The sequence below is a fragment of the Macrosteles quadrilineatus genome, unplaced genomic scaffold (genome assembly GCF_028750875.1).
Source record: "Macrosteles quadrilineatus isolate MER2022 unplaced genomic scaffold, UCM_ALF_1.0 Scaffold_14__1_contigs__length_3811126, whole genome shotgun sequence".
Lineage (NCBI taxonomy): Eukaryota > Metazoa > Arthropoda > Insecta > Hemiptera > Cicadellidae > Macrosteles > Macrosteles quadrilineatus.
In genome coordinates, this window is record NW_026542607.1 from 1,228,579 (window position 1) to 1,247,355 (window position 18,777).

At 33.1% G+C, this 18,777-nt stretch overlaps 1 protein-coding gene across 1 annotated transcript; it reads left to right on the forward strand.

Moving 5' to 3' along the window:
- Positions 1-19: 19 nt before the first annotated feature.
- On the forward strand, positions 20-7,938 carry LOC129005036 (neuroligin-1-like). Its single transcript, XM_054433793.1, has 8 exons — positions 20-98; positions 489-668; positions 1,146-1,394; positions 1,958-2,162; positions 3,182-3,395; positions 4,757-4,893; positions 5,779-5,882; positions 7,072-7,938. The coding sequence occupies exons 1-8, from the start codon at positions 38-40 to the stop codon at positions 7,185-7,187; spliced, it is 1,266 nt and encodes a 421-aa protein (XP_054289768.1). The 5' UTR covers positions 20-37; the 3' UTR covers positions 7,188-7,938.
- The last annotated feature ends 10,839 nt before the right edge of the window (positions 7,939-18,777 follow it).

Consider the following 18,777-nt stretch of genomic DNA (forward strand, 5'->3'; position numbering starts at 1 on the left):
GACATTTCAATGGGGAGGACACTTGTACGACGGTACGATGCTCGCTAGTAGAGGGAGAATAGTCGTGGTGACAGTCAACTACAGATTGGGAGTACTAGGTAAGTTGCATTAGTGACATTTCAATGGGGAGGAGGACACTTGTATGATGGGAGAATAGTCGTGGTGACAGTCAACTACAGATTGGGAGTACTAGTTAAGCTGCATTAGTGACTTTGGCTGTTCGCTTACTAGACAGTTCGCTCTATGAGACAATAAGTGACCAAAACTATGTACTGCGCGGCGATGAGGACCACGTAGTTATCGTCTCGTCTGAGGAGATCGCAGCACTAATCATCAATTCTCCTAGTGTGGTTTACGCACCTCAGAGCAAACTAAGTAGTTTGAATTACTAATGTACATACATTAGGACAATTGTTTGGATTTTGAAATCTTCCATTTACACAAATAACAGTAGTCGCGAAGAACTAATACTCCACACTTATTTCTAGGTTTTCTACCCATCGGGAGACATAGCAACCTTGGACTGCAGGACTTGGTGGCAGCCCTTCGCTGGGTGAAAGAGAACATCGTTGGGTTTGGAGGTGACCCAGAGGCAGTTACCCTAGCAGGCCATGGGAGTGGGGCAGAGTGCGTCCACTGGCTGATGATGTCACCGTCCGTTCAGTATGGTAATATCTTGTCTTCAAGGATTGTCTTGGTGGTTGTGTGGTAATGCTCACCTGAGGGCAACTAGTCCTATCCAAAGTAGGGTCGATACTGGACCCTGGACCCAGATGTCATTTGTCAAAGGGCTATCAGTTAATGATGCTACCTCACAAAAAATTGATGATTGAAGGTAAAAACCCAGGGTTTTATACTGATCCAATACAAACATATAAAAATGCTGTTGGGGAAAACACATCAGCAAAATGTTAAAAATAAAATAGAAAACATACGTAGAATGGGTTGTAACACATAAAACAAATGGGATATTTCGTGTGGTAAGACGTTTGGTATAACTACTTATTTAATTTGAATATGACTTGAAATTCAATATTGGTGATGAAATTCAAAATCGTGTTAAAAAGTCCGTGACATCACCCTGGCCACGTGTACGGGAGGTTTCACTCGCCATACACAGCATTGATGACTCCAGTCTTTCTTAGGTTCTCTCTTCCACCGGGTAATCATGATGTCCGGGGCTGCCCACCCTCCAGTCAGAAACCCCCAGGAGGTCGTCTTCACCACAGCCCGTCACCTCAACTGTCCTCTGGACCATCGGCTGACACACTGTCTGCGGGAGACTCCTCTAGAGTCACTGCTGTCTGTACCTGTGGCTGTGTCCACGTTTGCCACACCCTTCGGTCCGGTGGAGGACGGGGTGGTAGTGGTCAGCAGCCAAAACTATTTCCGAGGTAATTTTTGGTGATTTATTAACAATGAGATGTAAAACTATTTTTACGAAAAAGCTAACTAGTAGTAAACTAACGTTGTTAATTTGGACAATAGCCTCAAGGATTTGGTTTTATCAAAACCAATTTAAAAACAGGTTTTTGTGTCAAAGAGGACGTTTTAATTTTGGAAAAATACTGAAATACTTTTGAGTAAAATTTGTTAAATTGTTTTACTCTAGTATAGTTGACTAAATATGGGGTTCTCCTTGATATATAAGAAAATTATTATGAAATAGGTCATTGAATAAACTAGATTTAACAACAAAATTTGATGTTTTATGGTTGACAATAACAAACCTTCTTACCAAACTAAATTTAATTTCTAGAACAGTTCTATAATGGGGCTGGTAGTTAAGATGTATAATAAAGTAGAAGCTTAGCCAATGTTATTACCAAAGAGACATTACATTTTTGATTAACTGATTATTCATGGTACGTCAGTCTGTATGCACTAAAAAGGCTTAAAACTTATGTTTATGTTATTTAAGTGGAAATTTTTTTAAATTATGTTTTACTTTTTACAGAAAAGTCTCACCGAATGAAGAACCACCATTTGCGTAGGTCTTCTAGAGCAGAAAACTTGTCCAGGGGCTCTAAAAAATACGATATGTTATTCGGTCTTGTCAGGGCAGAGGCGTTATTCTATTTCTCAGAGTATGACCTACTTTTTGGAATAGAAAATGATAAGAAGATCCATCTACTTGAATCCTTTGTCAATGAAACTTACAGGTGAATTTAATTAGTATATTAGCCTTACAAACTTAAATGATTTTTTAGTTTTATGGCAGGACATAAAAATGGTGAGGAAAAGCCTTAAAAAAGTTCATGCCGATGGCAATTCTTCGAAGATTTCGCAAATGGAAAGTATCCTGTTTGACTCGCATCAATGTGTATCTCGTGGGTGGAAGGGTGTGACCCCCCGGGCAGGTTTGGTCATTTAGAACGCATAATTGGTAGCTATCGTGATCATTTCGAGAGAAACCATCTACGCGGCGTTTATCGGCAATGCCTATTGAATTGTATTTTCGTTTTTTTTTTATTCGTTGAGTTAAATACTACCATTGACTGGTATATAGTCAATGATACTACCCACTGACATATATCTTCCCCAGAAGAAGCCAATACTATTGAGATGACTAACATATTTATGCAGTTTCTAATCACTGTCGCTACGTACGCTAGGTACCACTGCCAGAAAGTTGGGAAAACTGCCCAAGGAAGTTCCTGCACTTGGAACTAGTATTACATTTGTATTCCATTCAATTTATTCTATCAATGCTAATGCCCTACCCAGAGGTTAACGAAACGGATATTAATATAGATTCTAATGTGTACATGTCTATCCCAATGTGCGATGTATTAAACATTGTACAAGTGTACTTGTAATCTACAAACTTTAAAGTTTGTACGTTTATTATTAGATTAGATATATTACATTTTTTTTATTTGACACACCGTGATGGGCATTTTAAAGAAAACAAGTGTAAGGTATTAATGAGATAAAAGCTTTGTTCTGACTATGACCAGCCGCCTCTTTAGTGAAGACAATTTTTGTCCACTGATAATGGACAGTGGAGTCCAGTTTCGAACTTTTAAAAGATTTGATTTTTTATCAAAGCAGGAAACTTCTGACTTCTATGAGAGCACTCTTTCTACTCAGATACCCAGCTACATAATCTTAGTGATATTTTAATGTTAGGCCAAGAACAAAGACGTGCACCTTAAATATTGCCATAAACCTATTCCAGATATCACACAGCGGAGATACTAGCTACTCTAGTCAATGAGTACACCAGTTGGGAACGTCCAGTACAACACCCCGCTAACATACTACGAGACACAGAGGAAGCTTTGAGCGATGGCCGTGTGGCAGCGCCACTGGTGCGAGCGGCGGAGGCGCATTCTGGTGGTAGCTACATGTACCTCTTCTCCCACCAGACGAGAGCCGGCGACTACCCCAAGGTTAGTCTAGTCCTTATCCATTGGTCATTGGTCCTCATCTAGTGGTGGAAATAGGTGGTTGGGGTTCCCCCATCAGCTTGCTGGTGGTCCCCTTCTTCCTGGCTTTGATGGCGGGCTCTGCCTTTCAGGGATTGGATAGATCCCGAGTGTTGCTTGCACTAAATGCGTCAGGGCATTTCATTATGGGCCTTCAGGTTTTGTACCAACTGGTTCCAGGTGGAGTGACGCTTAAACAAGTAGCCGGTATCCCTGGTTACGATTGAGGGGCAACCCTCTTTCCGAAGGGTTGCTTCGGCAGCCGGTGAGCCTGATGACCTTAAGTCATCCGCCCATGGTGTAAAAAAGGCTGGTGCGTAAGCTCCGGCCTACACCATGGGGCCCGGGTATGTTTAATTATAGGTACCGGGTCAGCAATTGAGGGGTTTCGGCTCTATAAACAAAACAAAATGGAGTGGAAATGGAATGGAGTCCATATCCATTGATCTCTATTACAGTTCTCGCAGCTAGTCTGGGCGCGCGGCCGCGCTAGGGCAGGGGGTGTAGAGGGGAGTGTTTATTGCTCGTTTCCAAAAACATTCGGCTCACACGGCACACTGGGGTTGTTCAGCGCCTCACTGCTGTCTTCATGGCTTTGGCGTGGGGGACGGTTAGTACACAAGGGTCCGCGCGCCCAGACTAGCTGCGAGAACTGTACTACTGTACTATTGTACTGGTATAACGGGCTGAAATAAATTGCTATTATATAATCTTTTATACATTTTCCACATATTAAAAATTACTACTTTCGCTCCGTTTAGAACTCATAATATGTTGATTTAGAAGAAATATAACGAAGATATGAAGTTTTTACATATGATCTTATCTTATACATCTTATATTTCATTTTTAGATTTTCGTTTATCATTCTCATTATCAATTGATATGGGGACGTCACCTATGTGCGTATTTTAACCCAAATGTGAGTGAAGGATGAGTGTTGAATGGGCATTATCTGTGTAGCTTTGTAAGTTACTAAACTCAGCTGTTTCATCAATCAAGATAATTTATTTAATGCCTAACCCTCAGGGTCAGCTGAGTCCAGTTTCGAACCATCTAAAAGCTTCTGGCTTTTATCAAAGTTGAACAAAGAGTCGTTTGGTCAAAACGGTCTATAGTTATGTTTTGAAATGTCTTATACAGCTTATCTCTTACATTGAACGACGCAGACAAACGTAAACAATTATCTATGAAATTACTCTATCAGAATTCCCATTATTCGACAAATGTAAAAATGTATTTATTTCATATTGATAAATATGTTCTATCTATTACTGAAAACTAAATAACTTGTTCATTTTCCAATTTATTGTACGATTTTGCAGCAGTTAGGCAGTATCCATGGGGAGGAGCTTTGCTACTTGTTCCCCAACTCTGACTTTCTCAGCCGCAACCTAACCAAGGCTGAACTTCATCTTTCCCAGACCTTCGTCTCGTATGTGGCCAACTTTGTCAAGACTGGGTAAGTTTCGGTGTATTAAGTGAACTTAACATGTGCTAAGTTGTTGAGATATATGACTAGCTGCTGCCCGTGTTCCTCAACGGAAAGAGGCCGCTTTACAGAATAATGCGGTTATTTAGATCTGCCTTGTAAAATAGTTATTTATTTTTGAAACAAAGTTTTTATTTTTACTACTTAGGGGGGTAACATTATTTTCTTTGAATTCGACTAAGGAAGTTAAATTTCCTAGCCAATCTACTACGGCGTATGCGTGTTTCAAAATACCGTGACTATATAATTTGTTTTAAAAGTGTATACCTTCTTACATAAAAAAACCTAGTTATATTTTAAATAAATGTAGTCAATGAGGCTAAGCTGGACTGGGTACCATTTTCCCTTTTTTTACAACATAAAAACATGATATTTTAGATTTTTGTTATTGGATCTTTTTACAAAATATGGTGCCAAGTTGTTTTGGAATTTAAAGTGCTAAATAAAACTGTTCTTAATATTTTTTCATAAAATTTATCATTTATTTTTTATTTAAGATTTACAATTTTTTACAGCAGCCATTTTGAAATTTAAAATTGGACCAACTAAATATTATTGATGAAATAGGTGTCTTTTACTTAAAAATAGACACTCAGTTCATTTGAAATCAGTTCTAAAATTTAAAGATAATAATATTTATGTAAAAAAAAACGCCTCTAGAAAAATTCACTAAAATGTGCAAATATATCCCTTTTTCTAGGTGTTTTGAAGTAAGGTAGTGTCAGATTTCGTAGTAGCACTTGAACTAAATATTTAATAACTTCCACAACTCATAATTCCATTCAGTGTACTGTACTTATATTTTACTATTCTTCCAAATTTCTTAGCCAATTATTTTATAACACTTTGTTGCAGTGACCCCAACAAAGCAGATCATCAGAATCATTCGAAGCACAAAAGATCTCACAGATTGGCCTGGCTGCCGTATGATAAGCTTCACAAGAGGTACATGATGTTAGGTGAGTATTTATAAAGAAAAATGACTTGTAAGAGGAAAAAAAGGGTCAAGTTACATCAGGGAATTCAATACTGTGAATTTATTGAATAATTTTTTTTAAGTAAATGTGGGTTGGATCTCAACATATTGAAAGCCATTAAAATCCCTTTCCTTTGGTAAATTGGGTGGATAGGTTACGAATTAAAGTAAATTTGATTAGTATTACAATATTGATTTGGTCTATAATATTTGCGAAGAAAATTATATCCAAGCATTTCTACATATTAATGGGTTTTCAAAATATTTTGTTTAAATATTTATTTAAAATCTCTTTCTACAGAATCTGAAAGAATAGAATAACACAAAGACACTTACAAAGAAAGAACCTGCTCTCTTTTCACCAAAGTGAATGAATAATAGCCGTTTTTGTCTCTTACCGTAATCACATATTTTCTTTCATGCATTATTCTAAAGCTTTTTAAGCTTAGGTATATTATTTCTATAAACATTGTATTCAAGGGATACAATGAACAATATGCTTCTTATAAATTATTAAATGAATTAGTGTGTTAATCTAACACATTTTTAAATATTTTATTCAACTATACACAATATTCCTTACATGAATTGTACGCAAAAGTATTTTCTGAAATGGGTAACAATTATGGCCACGATGTCACAATTTTCATTGAATTTTTCTAAACTTATTTTATTGTACGTTTATATTCAAAAACATTTTTATCAAAATATTTTAGAGAAATAAAAAGACAATTTTCGTTTTGTTGACACATATCATGTTTGTATCTATTTAATGTCATTAGTTCGTTACAAATGTATGAATTTGTGTTAAAGAATAACTAGAGGTTAGTGTTGACAATATATGAAAAAAATACTATAAACCCAAATACAATAAAAAGTTATTACATCTTTGAACTTAAAGAAGGATTTGTTTAGAGCAACGTTAGTTAGTAACACGACCAGTGTTGGACCACATCCTTACGAAAAACGTGTATGCCAATAAATACGTTTTTAAAATAATTATTGAAAATCATTATTTTTTAACAAGATTTGTAAGAAGTAGGTCGCGTTTCAGGTTTTATAAGTCTTACAACTTAAAATGCAGTGGGTGTGTTACCCTTGTGATATTGTCTTTGTTGAGTGTGTGTTTAAAGATTGATATGGTTTATCTTTAAGTTTAAATTTTGTTTCAGACACCAGATCAAAGATGAAAGACCATTACAGGGCTCATCGTCTTTCCTTTTGGCTGAATTTGGTTCCGCAGTTGCAACAATCAGACGATAATCAGCTGGAGAGCAATGTCAGCTGACAGGACAAAACAGCTGATCGTGATTAATTGTCAAAGCTAAAAGACATGCCAGACATGTAATTGTCGATAACTTGGCAGTAAGCTGTTTATGAATGTTGGCACTTAAATAAATCGATCGGAAATACATTCTAACATGGTTCTTCTACTTCAACGATGAACGAACTGAGCAAGAAGACATTAAAAACAGCGTAAATGGCGCAATTGAGTTATCAAAAGCAAAAGAAAAAGATTTGAACCTTTACAGGATTTGATTGACAAAATAACATATATTTTACTAGATGTTGATAAGTGACAAAGTTTCAGGCTATCCAACAGCCTTGAAATAATGTTGAGGGAATTTATATTTTTTATTGGTTGGCTCCTTGGATGATTAAGCCAAGATTTTGATATTTTATATGAGACAAAAATAATGAGCAATTAATTTACATAGTTAAACATCTTTAGAATTTTTATTAGCCAACATTGTAGTTTCTTGTCAACCTTAGCTTGGTAAGCAACCCTTGTGGGAATTTTTAAGCTTTAGTCCAGTGGAATGGTTTATTGAGTTCATGAGTTAATTGTAGTTGGAATGTATCTTATTTATCAGGTCAATTTTCACTCAAATGCTCTCCTACCTATTGCCCACGGTAAAAACATAAAGAGTATTATTTAATTGTACTAACTATTTATGAGTATTTCATTCGAAACGGGATGGCTTGATAAGTTTTTTACAATACATTGTCGTATGAAAGTGGTCTTCCTAAATAAATTTATTGACAATTTAATATCAATTTTGTTCTTCTTTTAACCTATCTTCTTCAGTATGAAAATTTATTCAATATAAAGGATTAATATCAGTAACAAAAATCATCACCGCATTACACATTTCTAACCATTGAGTGTTATCACAATCTTATTATAGAAATAATAGATATTCTTGGATAGAATATAACAATACTGAAATATTAGTAACATAAAAAGTTCTCAGTAATATTCTGAACATATTGAACACTATTACTTAACTTGATTATTTTAACAAATGTTTATTTTACTGAGTTTTGTAGGTTCCCGGTAAATACTTGTTTATCTAGAGTAATATATCGAACTTATTTTATTAATATAATTATAGGTCAGCCAAAATACAGTAAGAAATGTGTACAAACTAAATATTGTTATGACCAAAAACATTCGTTTTCTTTATCTAATAAAAGCTAATATTTAATGAGCTCAAATAATTTAGAAGAATCTAGAATTTTTATTGCAGTTTGACGATAAATAATCTAGTTTATTTAATCACATGGACCAAAAGTCTATGTTCAGCTCTTGTTCATTTCTATACCTCGGCTTTGCCTCGACCGTTACACATGAGCTTGTGTCAAAAAATTCACTTAAACCTTATAAATGAAATATACCATTGTGCAAATGGTAATACTAAACATAATTACGTTAGAATTCAGAATTCCATTTGCTAAATTTAAAATACATTACCCTTACGGTAGGGGAAAACAAAAAAAATTATATGACATTAGATAATCCTTTAACATGTAAAATCCCCTCTGGCAGTTTTAATCTTTTACTTTAAGCTCCACAAAGAGCTCAAAACTTTGAGATTAAAGGCTTAAGCGTTTCAATATCATCATGGTTTTTATTACTTATCATTGTAGCCTAGCTGTTTAAAGATTTTCGGTTTTGGTTGTTTTTTGTGTAATATTTTTTAAATAAAAGTATTATTGTACAGCATGATCAAAGTTCCGACACGTTCACTCATTTGGTATTTTAAATTTAAATATTAAGGGATCATTTTGGTGTATAATAATCCGATTTTGATTGTGGCAAAATGTATAGTGGAGGGTCTACTAATACATCTATGATGCTAGGAGGAGCGAGCTGGTCTAGTGGTAGAGGGGCCTGAAGTCCCGGGTTCAAATACAACCAATCAGTAATGGATTTTAATCCACTAGGACTAGCCTGAAGTAATGTGTTAAACAGTTCCAAGCTAGAACATAGCGTCCTAGGATGTTAATAATAATAATAATTTCAATCAAGTTCAATTTGATTATTATCTCGCATGCGAAAATTTACTGTAAACTGTAGCGCCTTGTATACTATACCTCTCTAGCTGCAAGCTATTTGAGAGGAAAACTCATATCCATTACCTTATTAATATCTGTTACAGGTACATAGTTTAAATACATTTGATTTGTTTTCAAATTAAATAATATATAATAAACAACTATAATTTGAACAAAACATTTTTATTTCTTTTTAATTTTTTTTTATATTATGTTTGATTATGAGATATTATGTATTTATATTTGTGTGTGTGTCATAAGAGTATCATGGAAATAGTTACTTATGGGCCGGGCTTGTAGCTCCATGTTAAAACCCGGGACCGTCAATGCCGCAGTCACCCATATTCACCATTCCATATTATGTGAGTTTATAATAATAATAATAATAATAATAATTTATAATAATAATAAATAAACATGCTTTTACTGTCAGAAAATTCAGTACGATTATACAGTAAACTTTTATAAAACTGTAATTGCATATTGTGTCGCAAGGCCCGTAAGTAGACGGTGCAGTGAGAGCATGAATGAATAGTGTTTCCATACTTATATTCTAACGAGTTCACTATCCAGCACGATAGGGCTATGTAAATGGTGTTTTACGGGATAACATTGCTTTCCATTTTGACCCCTAAAATATACAGTTGTACAATGTTTTCTATTCTTCGATGAAGAACTTTAACTTAAAACAAATGATTTAATTAATTGTTGTGTCTAATGGTTTCGGGGAAAATTCCAAATACCCAAAATTTAAAACTCCTGTGTTATTTTCATGAAAAAAAAAATCAATAAATTGTTGTAGTACGTTTAGGAATAGATTTTGATAATATTTGAAAAATGTATTAATTCCTAACTAAGCTATAAACATTTAAATAAAAAAAAAACCTTTTAGAAGCAAATTTAAGATTTCATTAAAACTAATGAATGATATTCAAATATTAAAACAATCTGACAATTTTAAGAGAATAATTTTGTGAAAATCCGACCAGGTTAATATTAATTCGCTTAGTTTGCAGGTCCGCTACGGTGGAGGTATTTTAAATATTTAACGTTTTTAAACGTTTCCTTTGTTGATTTTAAAATGGCTAAGTGAATTGATATTAATTCTTATCGTAGCATCGTTAAAAGACACCTAAAAACCCATATGTATTTTTGAAAATATTTACCTAAAGAGCACTCTGTAAATTTACCGGGTACCAGCTGTTTTTTTTTATTTATTTTTATTTTTTACTTCATATTTTAAACACTGACTTTATTGTTCACATAGAGACCAGACACTAACTACTGATTATATATTAATTGTGAGGATCTTTTAACAGAATTTAATTTAAAATGCTGTAACTATTGAGATAATTAGTTCAGTTTGACAAAAGCAATTTCCATTATAATCGTAATGAAATGTCTGAAATGGCTGCAGTCCTTTTGTCTACAATTGTTTTATTTATAATTCATATTTTCTTTAACTTGAAATTTTATCTGGGAGAGAATTTATTCTTGAGTTTTTCACTAATTAATTTGTTTTCTTCAAGTTCATGTTCATGACTAGAGTTATTTTTTATTTATTTATTTCTAATTATTTTCTTGTAAAGGTCAAAAGTCTGTGAAACATCAACAAGGAAATTAACACTTAAAAATGATAATAATTATTTTCCAGTTTCAAGAGCACAGCAGTTTTTTTAGGCTTTTAAGTCCTTACTTTTAAAAGTTATCTAGGCTACCGTTGTTAGCAAATATTTCTACACGGAAGTATTTATTAAGTGGTCTGGTGAATCATATTTCCCCAAGGATTGTATTTTTTTATCATAAGGTCTTTTAGTAGCAGATTTCATTCGTTATAGTACTTGTCATTTATTCCTAATGGAATTTAAATCTGACTTATAAAGTAAAATTTATTTAAACTGGTTCGCTAACCATCTACCATTTATACTGCTTGTAGATGTTCTATGTGTTCTAGTTCTATGTGTGAATTTCGTTTAAACGCTTAATGAAGTAGCTAGAAATCCGTTTAGTTGTCTACTGTGGCAAAGGTGTTTAGTTTTACCAAAATGTCACTGACATTACCGAAAATGTTGTGAACAACCTAGCAAAATTAAAAATAATATGTAGAAACAAACTCTAAATTATATTTATCTAATGTGTATCTTAGAATGTGTAACTATCTGCGAAAAAGGACAAGCTCCAGTTCTCATTTCAACTTTAGTTTTTTGCAAAATCATTCTGAATGTAGTGTACTATTTTGTATGATTTAAGTTCTACACACATGCTGAGAATTCTAAGGGGATACGGTTTCCGATATTTATATACAAGATCCTTTCGAGGCCTTGCCGAAATAGGTTAATCAATGTTTATGTAGACGTATACTGCATGAATATGTATATGAGGTGTTCGTATTCATAACAGGCTTCAAAATACTGGCCTTGCATGAGATATGCAGCATTCTAGGATGACGATGTGGAATGTGTCTTGCATCTTGATCTACTCGCAGGGTAAGGAAATAAGCTAGAGTTTCTAAATTGCAGTAATTCGGTAAATAATATATCTTGCAAAATCGTCAATAGACATTTTACTCTAATAACAGTATACAGCAAAAAAAAACAAATAAATAATAAATAAAATACCCCTCCGCAGCAAACCTGCATACTAGGAGAATTTCCATTTGCCTAATTGGATTTATTCTTAAATATCTCCTAAAAAATATCACATTATCCCCTACTTAAATAGCATTGGTTTAACGAGTACTTAGGTTTACTGTAACAGAGAGGGTAAAAAGTGGTTTTTGTGTGTGTGTGAAATGTTAATAGTTAAGTGTGAAATAAAAAAATTTTTCAATATTGATAAATATATGTTCATAAACAAGCAAATTACAACAGTTTAATTATTATCCATAAGAATAACACAAGAGTTTTAAATGTTCAGCTTTTATTATTTCTCCGTAGCCATAAGCGCATAACAACGTTTCAATACACAAATTTTTTGGTTGTATTCAAAATATGCTAAATTATTTTTTTTAGCTCTACAAAATGGTTTAGAAAGAAATTACAAAATTTGTTAGTTTTTGGGGTCAATAATGGGAACGCCCGTTCCCATAGTCCAATCATGCTGGTTCGTGAACTCGTTCAAATTAATTGTACACGTTTGTACCAAATTTCATGAAAATCGGATAATTTCTGCTCAAGTTTTTGTTTTAACGGACACACACATATACAGGGTGATTGGTACTCAGTGAGATAAAAATTATTTCGTGTAAGTACAAAGTTAATATAGTGTGATGATGCATATAAGAGGTTCCAAGTCTAAAAATTAGCTCCCAAAAACTATTTTTAGTTTTTCAATAATATCCATGTTTTAAACTAAATACAGCAATTGCTCAATTGTCTGTAAATGGATTTGACTAGATAATGTCATTTTCGTGTTCTACATTAAATTATGAATAAGAATAATAGAAAATGACTGAGGATCAGTAGTAAACACTCTATTGTAAATAGATTCAAAGATAAAAATTAAGGCGTTTGATAAAAATTTTAAAATCATTGGTCTATTGATTTTGTCTACACCCTGTATACAAGAAGGTGGAAAATTATGTTAGGAACTGCGCCATTTTATAAGCTTTTCAACCATATGCTACACTATTGAGGTTTAGATATGCTTTTGTTTGTTTTAGTGGTGTGAATACTAGAAAACAGGGAACCTTTTTACTGTTTTTACTGTTCAAACTGAAACAAAAATACAAGTTTCGCTTAATACATCCCGACGTTCTATGTTTAAATGTTAAAGACATCATGTTTTGAAGTCTTCAAACCACTAAAGCGTACATTTCGCTCAATAGTGTGTGTGAATACGGATGGAAAGCTTATAAAATGGTGCAGTTTTTAACATATCTTGCCACCTTCTTGAATACAGGTTTATTACAGGGGTTTATTTTCTCTTAGGGATCAAACTGATATAAGCATTCGGGCAACTCCCATTGTGTATTAAAATTGTAGATTTTTTGTTATTTTCTGGGACATCACAATTATACTACAATTACGTACTACCACTACTGCTACTGCTACTGTACTTTACACTACTGAAGTATTTAAGGGAAGGTACAATTTACTGCAAGTCACAGGATAAGTTTGGTGTGATTAAAAAAGTTGGTATAAAATTAAAAACTGTATTCTGCAACAGGATACTCTGGCTCAATGGCAAGTAATTATGTAAACTGAATAAAGATTTTACATGAAAATTTAATTAAATCAAATGTAAAAGGTTTTTGATTAGGACTCTACTTAACTTAAGCTACTTAGATTCCACAAGCTCTTAGTACAATTTGTGAACTTCGTGATAAGTTTGTTTCATCAGTCTTACAATAGAGCGTGATAAACTTGTGTGAAGCTTAGTACTATTATGAAGTTTGGGTGTTTAATAGTCTATGTGGTATTTCACAGAGTTTGTAATTTACAAGATACATTTTTTTGAAATTGTACTTTTTTAGAACATTTCACTTCAATTTAACAAAAATTCCTGAAAACGTGTTCAAATGAACAGGATTGTTTCCTAATAGTTATTTCAAAACATGTTATAGTGGTCTGTTCAAGTGAATTTCAACCGTCCCATTATAACTAGCTCTAAGTATACAAAAAACAACTAAGTTCAAGAACAACTTTATTCTTGGGATGCTGCTTAGGAGGAATTGCTTAGGAAAATGGCCTTAGAGCCGAAACTATAGTCAGTAAATATTTTAATAAATAATTTTTACTTGGGTACTAAGTTTATTAGTGTTTAATCTTTATAATTTTATTTATATTATTACAACACATTTTCAGCAGCACACTCCGTCGGCGCCCAAGTACTAAAATGTGTAAGTGATTATATTTCATCGATTTGAATTAATTTTTCGTAATTAAAAAAATAAATACGTCGCATAATTATAACTTTTACTACAGCTACCTAACAATGTACACGTTCTCTAACTGATTTGAGAAAGCAAAGTGGCCAATTCGCTCATCAGTGAGACAATGTTAACATTGTCTCACTCTAATTACTTTGTCTCACTCCATATTTGCAACGTGAAGGCACGAAATAGTGAGCGCGTAACATGCAGACAAGGTCGTATGCGCGCGAAATACGTTGGCAGCACTGGCTGTAAATAAGCTGGTCAGCTGTTTACTGTTGTATTTGTCACTTCACATGAAATGTTATATTAAAAGTTCACTTCTGTGAAGGCTCGTACCTTAAATTTTCTACTCGTGTCGTAAACACTATCTTCGCGAGTTGCGTACACTACTTTACCTACGACGGTGTTTAAATTACTAAAAATCACTACTCATAACTTCTAAGATGTTTGTTTATAACCTCTAATAGCCACTGAAATTGATGCAACGAAACATTGTATCAAATACTAATTGCACCAATCAACAACTAAATTGGCCTGAACAGCTGATTAGTTGAATTTCGAATCATAACGATTTTGCTTCTCCTCTCTCAAACCTTGGAACCTCATTGGTCCGTTACCCGTATTGTTATGAGTAAAACTATGCTGTTATGAATGTAAACAATGCTGTTATGAGATACTTTTCGATTCTAAGAACTGTACTGAAACGGCTACTTTAAAAAACGGTCGTAGGTAAAATATGTTAAGTTTCTTCACCAAATTATTTGTTTTATGGTAACTTTAGGAAAAATATAATGTGCAACTCGAGTGCAAAGTACTTTTTATCTCACTAGCTCACTTTTCTCACTAGTTCCACAAATAACTATTTCCTTATAAATTGATTGCTTTGTTGAAAATCTAAAGATGCTGATCGAATTTACATTCTTTAGTGAGTACGGGCTTCACTATAGTTGGTATTTAACTTAGCTAGAGTTACAAGTTGGACAATAAGACCCGTGAGTTGGGAGTGTAACTAACGACATTACCTTTACCCGAGAGACGGTCCCTATATAACTGACTCAACACACTGGGGAAATATCCTACATCTTAGCATGTATATCCCACTTTATCCCTCGTATTTACATAAATATTCCCAATTAGTTGCTCCAAAATATGTCTTTTGGGTTAGCAATGGTCTTGATTTGTCTTAGATTACCTATTTTAAATTTTGATCCCCTGATTAGACTTTAAATCGTTCTAAAAAACTTAATAACATAATCTCTAGCCCAAATAAACTATTAAAAAAATCTATTTAGGCAAAACATTCTAATTAAACACTTTGTACTCCTCGTTTGAATCTGGTATAGGCACGAGTGATTGAATGGTTCCAATGTAAACCTTATAACTCATAGTCTACATTGTAACCAATATAAGAGTTGTTGGTTGTAACCTATTGATTTTTTTTTTAATTTCCATATTAAACGAAGAATATGTAATTCTAATGATGGGGAAAAGAGCATTTTTTATGATTCTCCGTTCGTCATCGTTTAGTGCGTCGAAAGACTATTAAAATTCTTTAATGGAATAGGACTTTCTATACACCTAATTTCTGAAATATAGTCTGTCCCGATATTTTTTGAAAATAGATTTGATCTTGTTTTTAAATACTGAATTCTTTATATTATAAAAATGCACTCCCATCATCAATTGCCAGTTTGTTCTTCGGTTTCTCTCTTGTACCTCTATAGTTAACTCTAAAATTATAGAGTTAACCTCACCATGTTTTATTGCATTGAAAGTAATTTAATCTCAAAGACACTCTTTCCTCACAAAATAGTTTTTCTACGGGTTTCAGTGGAGGAGAGCTAAATAGACTGTTCTCACCGAATACACTAATGCATTATGTTGGATGTAACAAACACACAACTACGCCTAACGCCAAGGCTAAAAAGTTTTCCTAAATCCACCACCAAATAATGATGTTAAATTAAGGCATTGATTGAAACGATTTCAACCCGATCTTGGATAGAAATCCGGTGTTCTAACTACGATTTTTCCTCTCCACCCTAACTCCATCCAAATAATACAATTAAATTTAATTTCAAAAATCAAATCAAGGATGTTGAATTTATTTAGTCATTATTTATTCAGACGTACCACAAACATACATAAGGAGCTCGCAGTTGCTAAATGAAAATTTACCCTCAGAAGGTAGATACGTTAATGATATGAACATTTACCAAAGACATTTACCGTCATTATCCCAGAGAAACATTTACCCAATAATGTTCTGTAGAGAGAAACAAAATTGTACAACCACAATCATGTTGTGGGGTTGGAATTATGTAACTATGCAATTTGAATTCTCTGGGGGGTGTTACAATGTTTGTCTTTACCTTTCACAAGTATATTTGTATGTAGAGTTATTATGTAACTATTAAATATAATTCCTCTAGGGAGTATTAGAAATGTTTTAATAAAAGTGCTAAACAACAGATATTTACCTTTCCACATAACATTTTTATTCCCATTACTTCATATCTTTATGCTATGCAATTCGAACAGATACTAATTCGGTCTTTAAAGCCCACCTTGTCCATCTCCTTAAATAGAACAATAAACATAATCTGGAACTTTTTTCCCATCAGCGTATCAACAACCTTAATCATTGGCAAACAGTGGTAGTAACAGTGATATTTTATGGGGAAAATCACAAAAGTTGCAATAATTTCTAAACAGTAATTTAGACAGAAATGGGGTTTGTACAATTTTGTTTGAAGCTAGAATGACAGCATGTACTAAATATACCATACTAAAATATACTAAATTTTAATAAGAATAGGTCAAGTTTTTTGGGGAAAATTCTTTGGCTTTTATGGAAAACCCACTATTAAAAAACTGTATTCGTGATCTGACAAATATTTTCTTCCATTCGCTTGTCAATAACTCTTATCACAAGGACTTGATTCCTTATGGGTCAATCATAGTGGGAGTCACTACACTATTTTATGGGTAAAATGACAAAAGCTACTAAAACCTTTAATTATAATTTTCACATCAATGGGGGCTGTTACTTTTCTTTACATTTAAATAAAACATATAAATATTTACAATGTAATTTACTTTATAAAAACATTCTTTTTTAGTTTATCCTTTTGACAAAATCTACTCAAATTTTTAGTTAGCATTTTCAAATGTACTTGGTTATATTACATATGGGTTCAAATAGAAAGCCCTTCCTACATAAATCACCTCTTTTGTCATAAAGTCATTGTATACAGATTTTGAAGAACAGATATATAACAAAGGAAGAGCTGATAACATAAGGTGCATTCACAAAGTTTCGTCTGAATACAACTACTAGACTAAGAACCTTATCTTCTATCCGTAAGTCTACTTATAGTTGAAGCTATTTCATTGTATTAGGATGATGAACAATGTAGTATTAAAATCTATATTTGAATAAGCATATTTTTTTAAATATTTATAATACAATATGTTGATTTTTTTGCTCATTTGGTCTTGAAAATTACATGGGAATATTTATTTCCAAATACTAAATCATAAATTACAAGAAACGTAAAGAGTTGTCCTACTTCCCACCATATTATCTTACTTTAGTGTGTCTTTCTTTGCCAGGGCCATTTATTAACCCTTTTTGTAATGGAACGGTCCAAACCATGGTCTTGTTACCATCTAAGGTCAACATGTCGTTAGAAAGCATCATTGTTTGATACTCCAGTGACAAATGTCATCTGGGTCTAGTATAGAATCGAACCAGCGACCTTCAAATTTCACTATAACCACTCGGCTACCCAAATGATTTTTAATAATGTTTGCTTGAAACAATTGGTTTTTAAAATTTATACTATTACATTTTTGAGCCAGTCTACCTACAAACCACCGTCGTGTTTTTTCGTATGTTTCGTGTGTATGTACTGCTTTGTGTGTAAATTTTAACGTTTTCGACGTGTTACAAGCCCCAATGATGTTGCATTGCACACATCAGATACACATCAGATGTAAATAATTTAAGTTAAACGGAATTTTTGACTACTGACCTCCGGTTAGCCAAAAAAGACATTAAGTTTATTATTAAAATAACAAGTGATTTTTGGTTATGGAAGTTATATAGCTAAGTATTTATTTTTAACAATCATGATGATATTGTTAAAGCAATCAAATATTTTATTCCAATCAGAAAACTTAGGTTTGATGGCTAGAAATTCTACTTGTACAAACATTGGTCAATCTAAAAAAACCAGCGAAAAGAAAGTTTTTCCTTTTTTCTGAGCTAATTACTTATCAGCATTTACCTCACTGGATGAATAGTTTATTAATTACAGTTGAGTGAAGTTGCCGTATAAAACTACCACCGCACTCTTATTATAGGAAATCGATTTGCGTTAGAAGGAACGTTTACTTCAGCCAGTAATGCTCCGAAAAGTGGTCAACTAATGTCTTCTGCGAATCTTTATGTTCACTGGATTACTTCTCAACTTATACTTTTAAATTATGTAATTTATGTTACAATAAATGTTACAAATATGTTATTATACATGTAATAAATCATAAAATAATACCATGATTTCTTTTAAAACAGTGAAATCCAGTTGAGTGGAGTGATCACATTTCTTGATTTTATTATTAAGTAATGAATTAAAAGCTTTGCTTCCCTTTAAATACT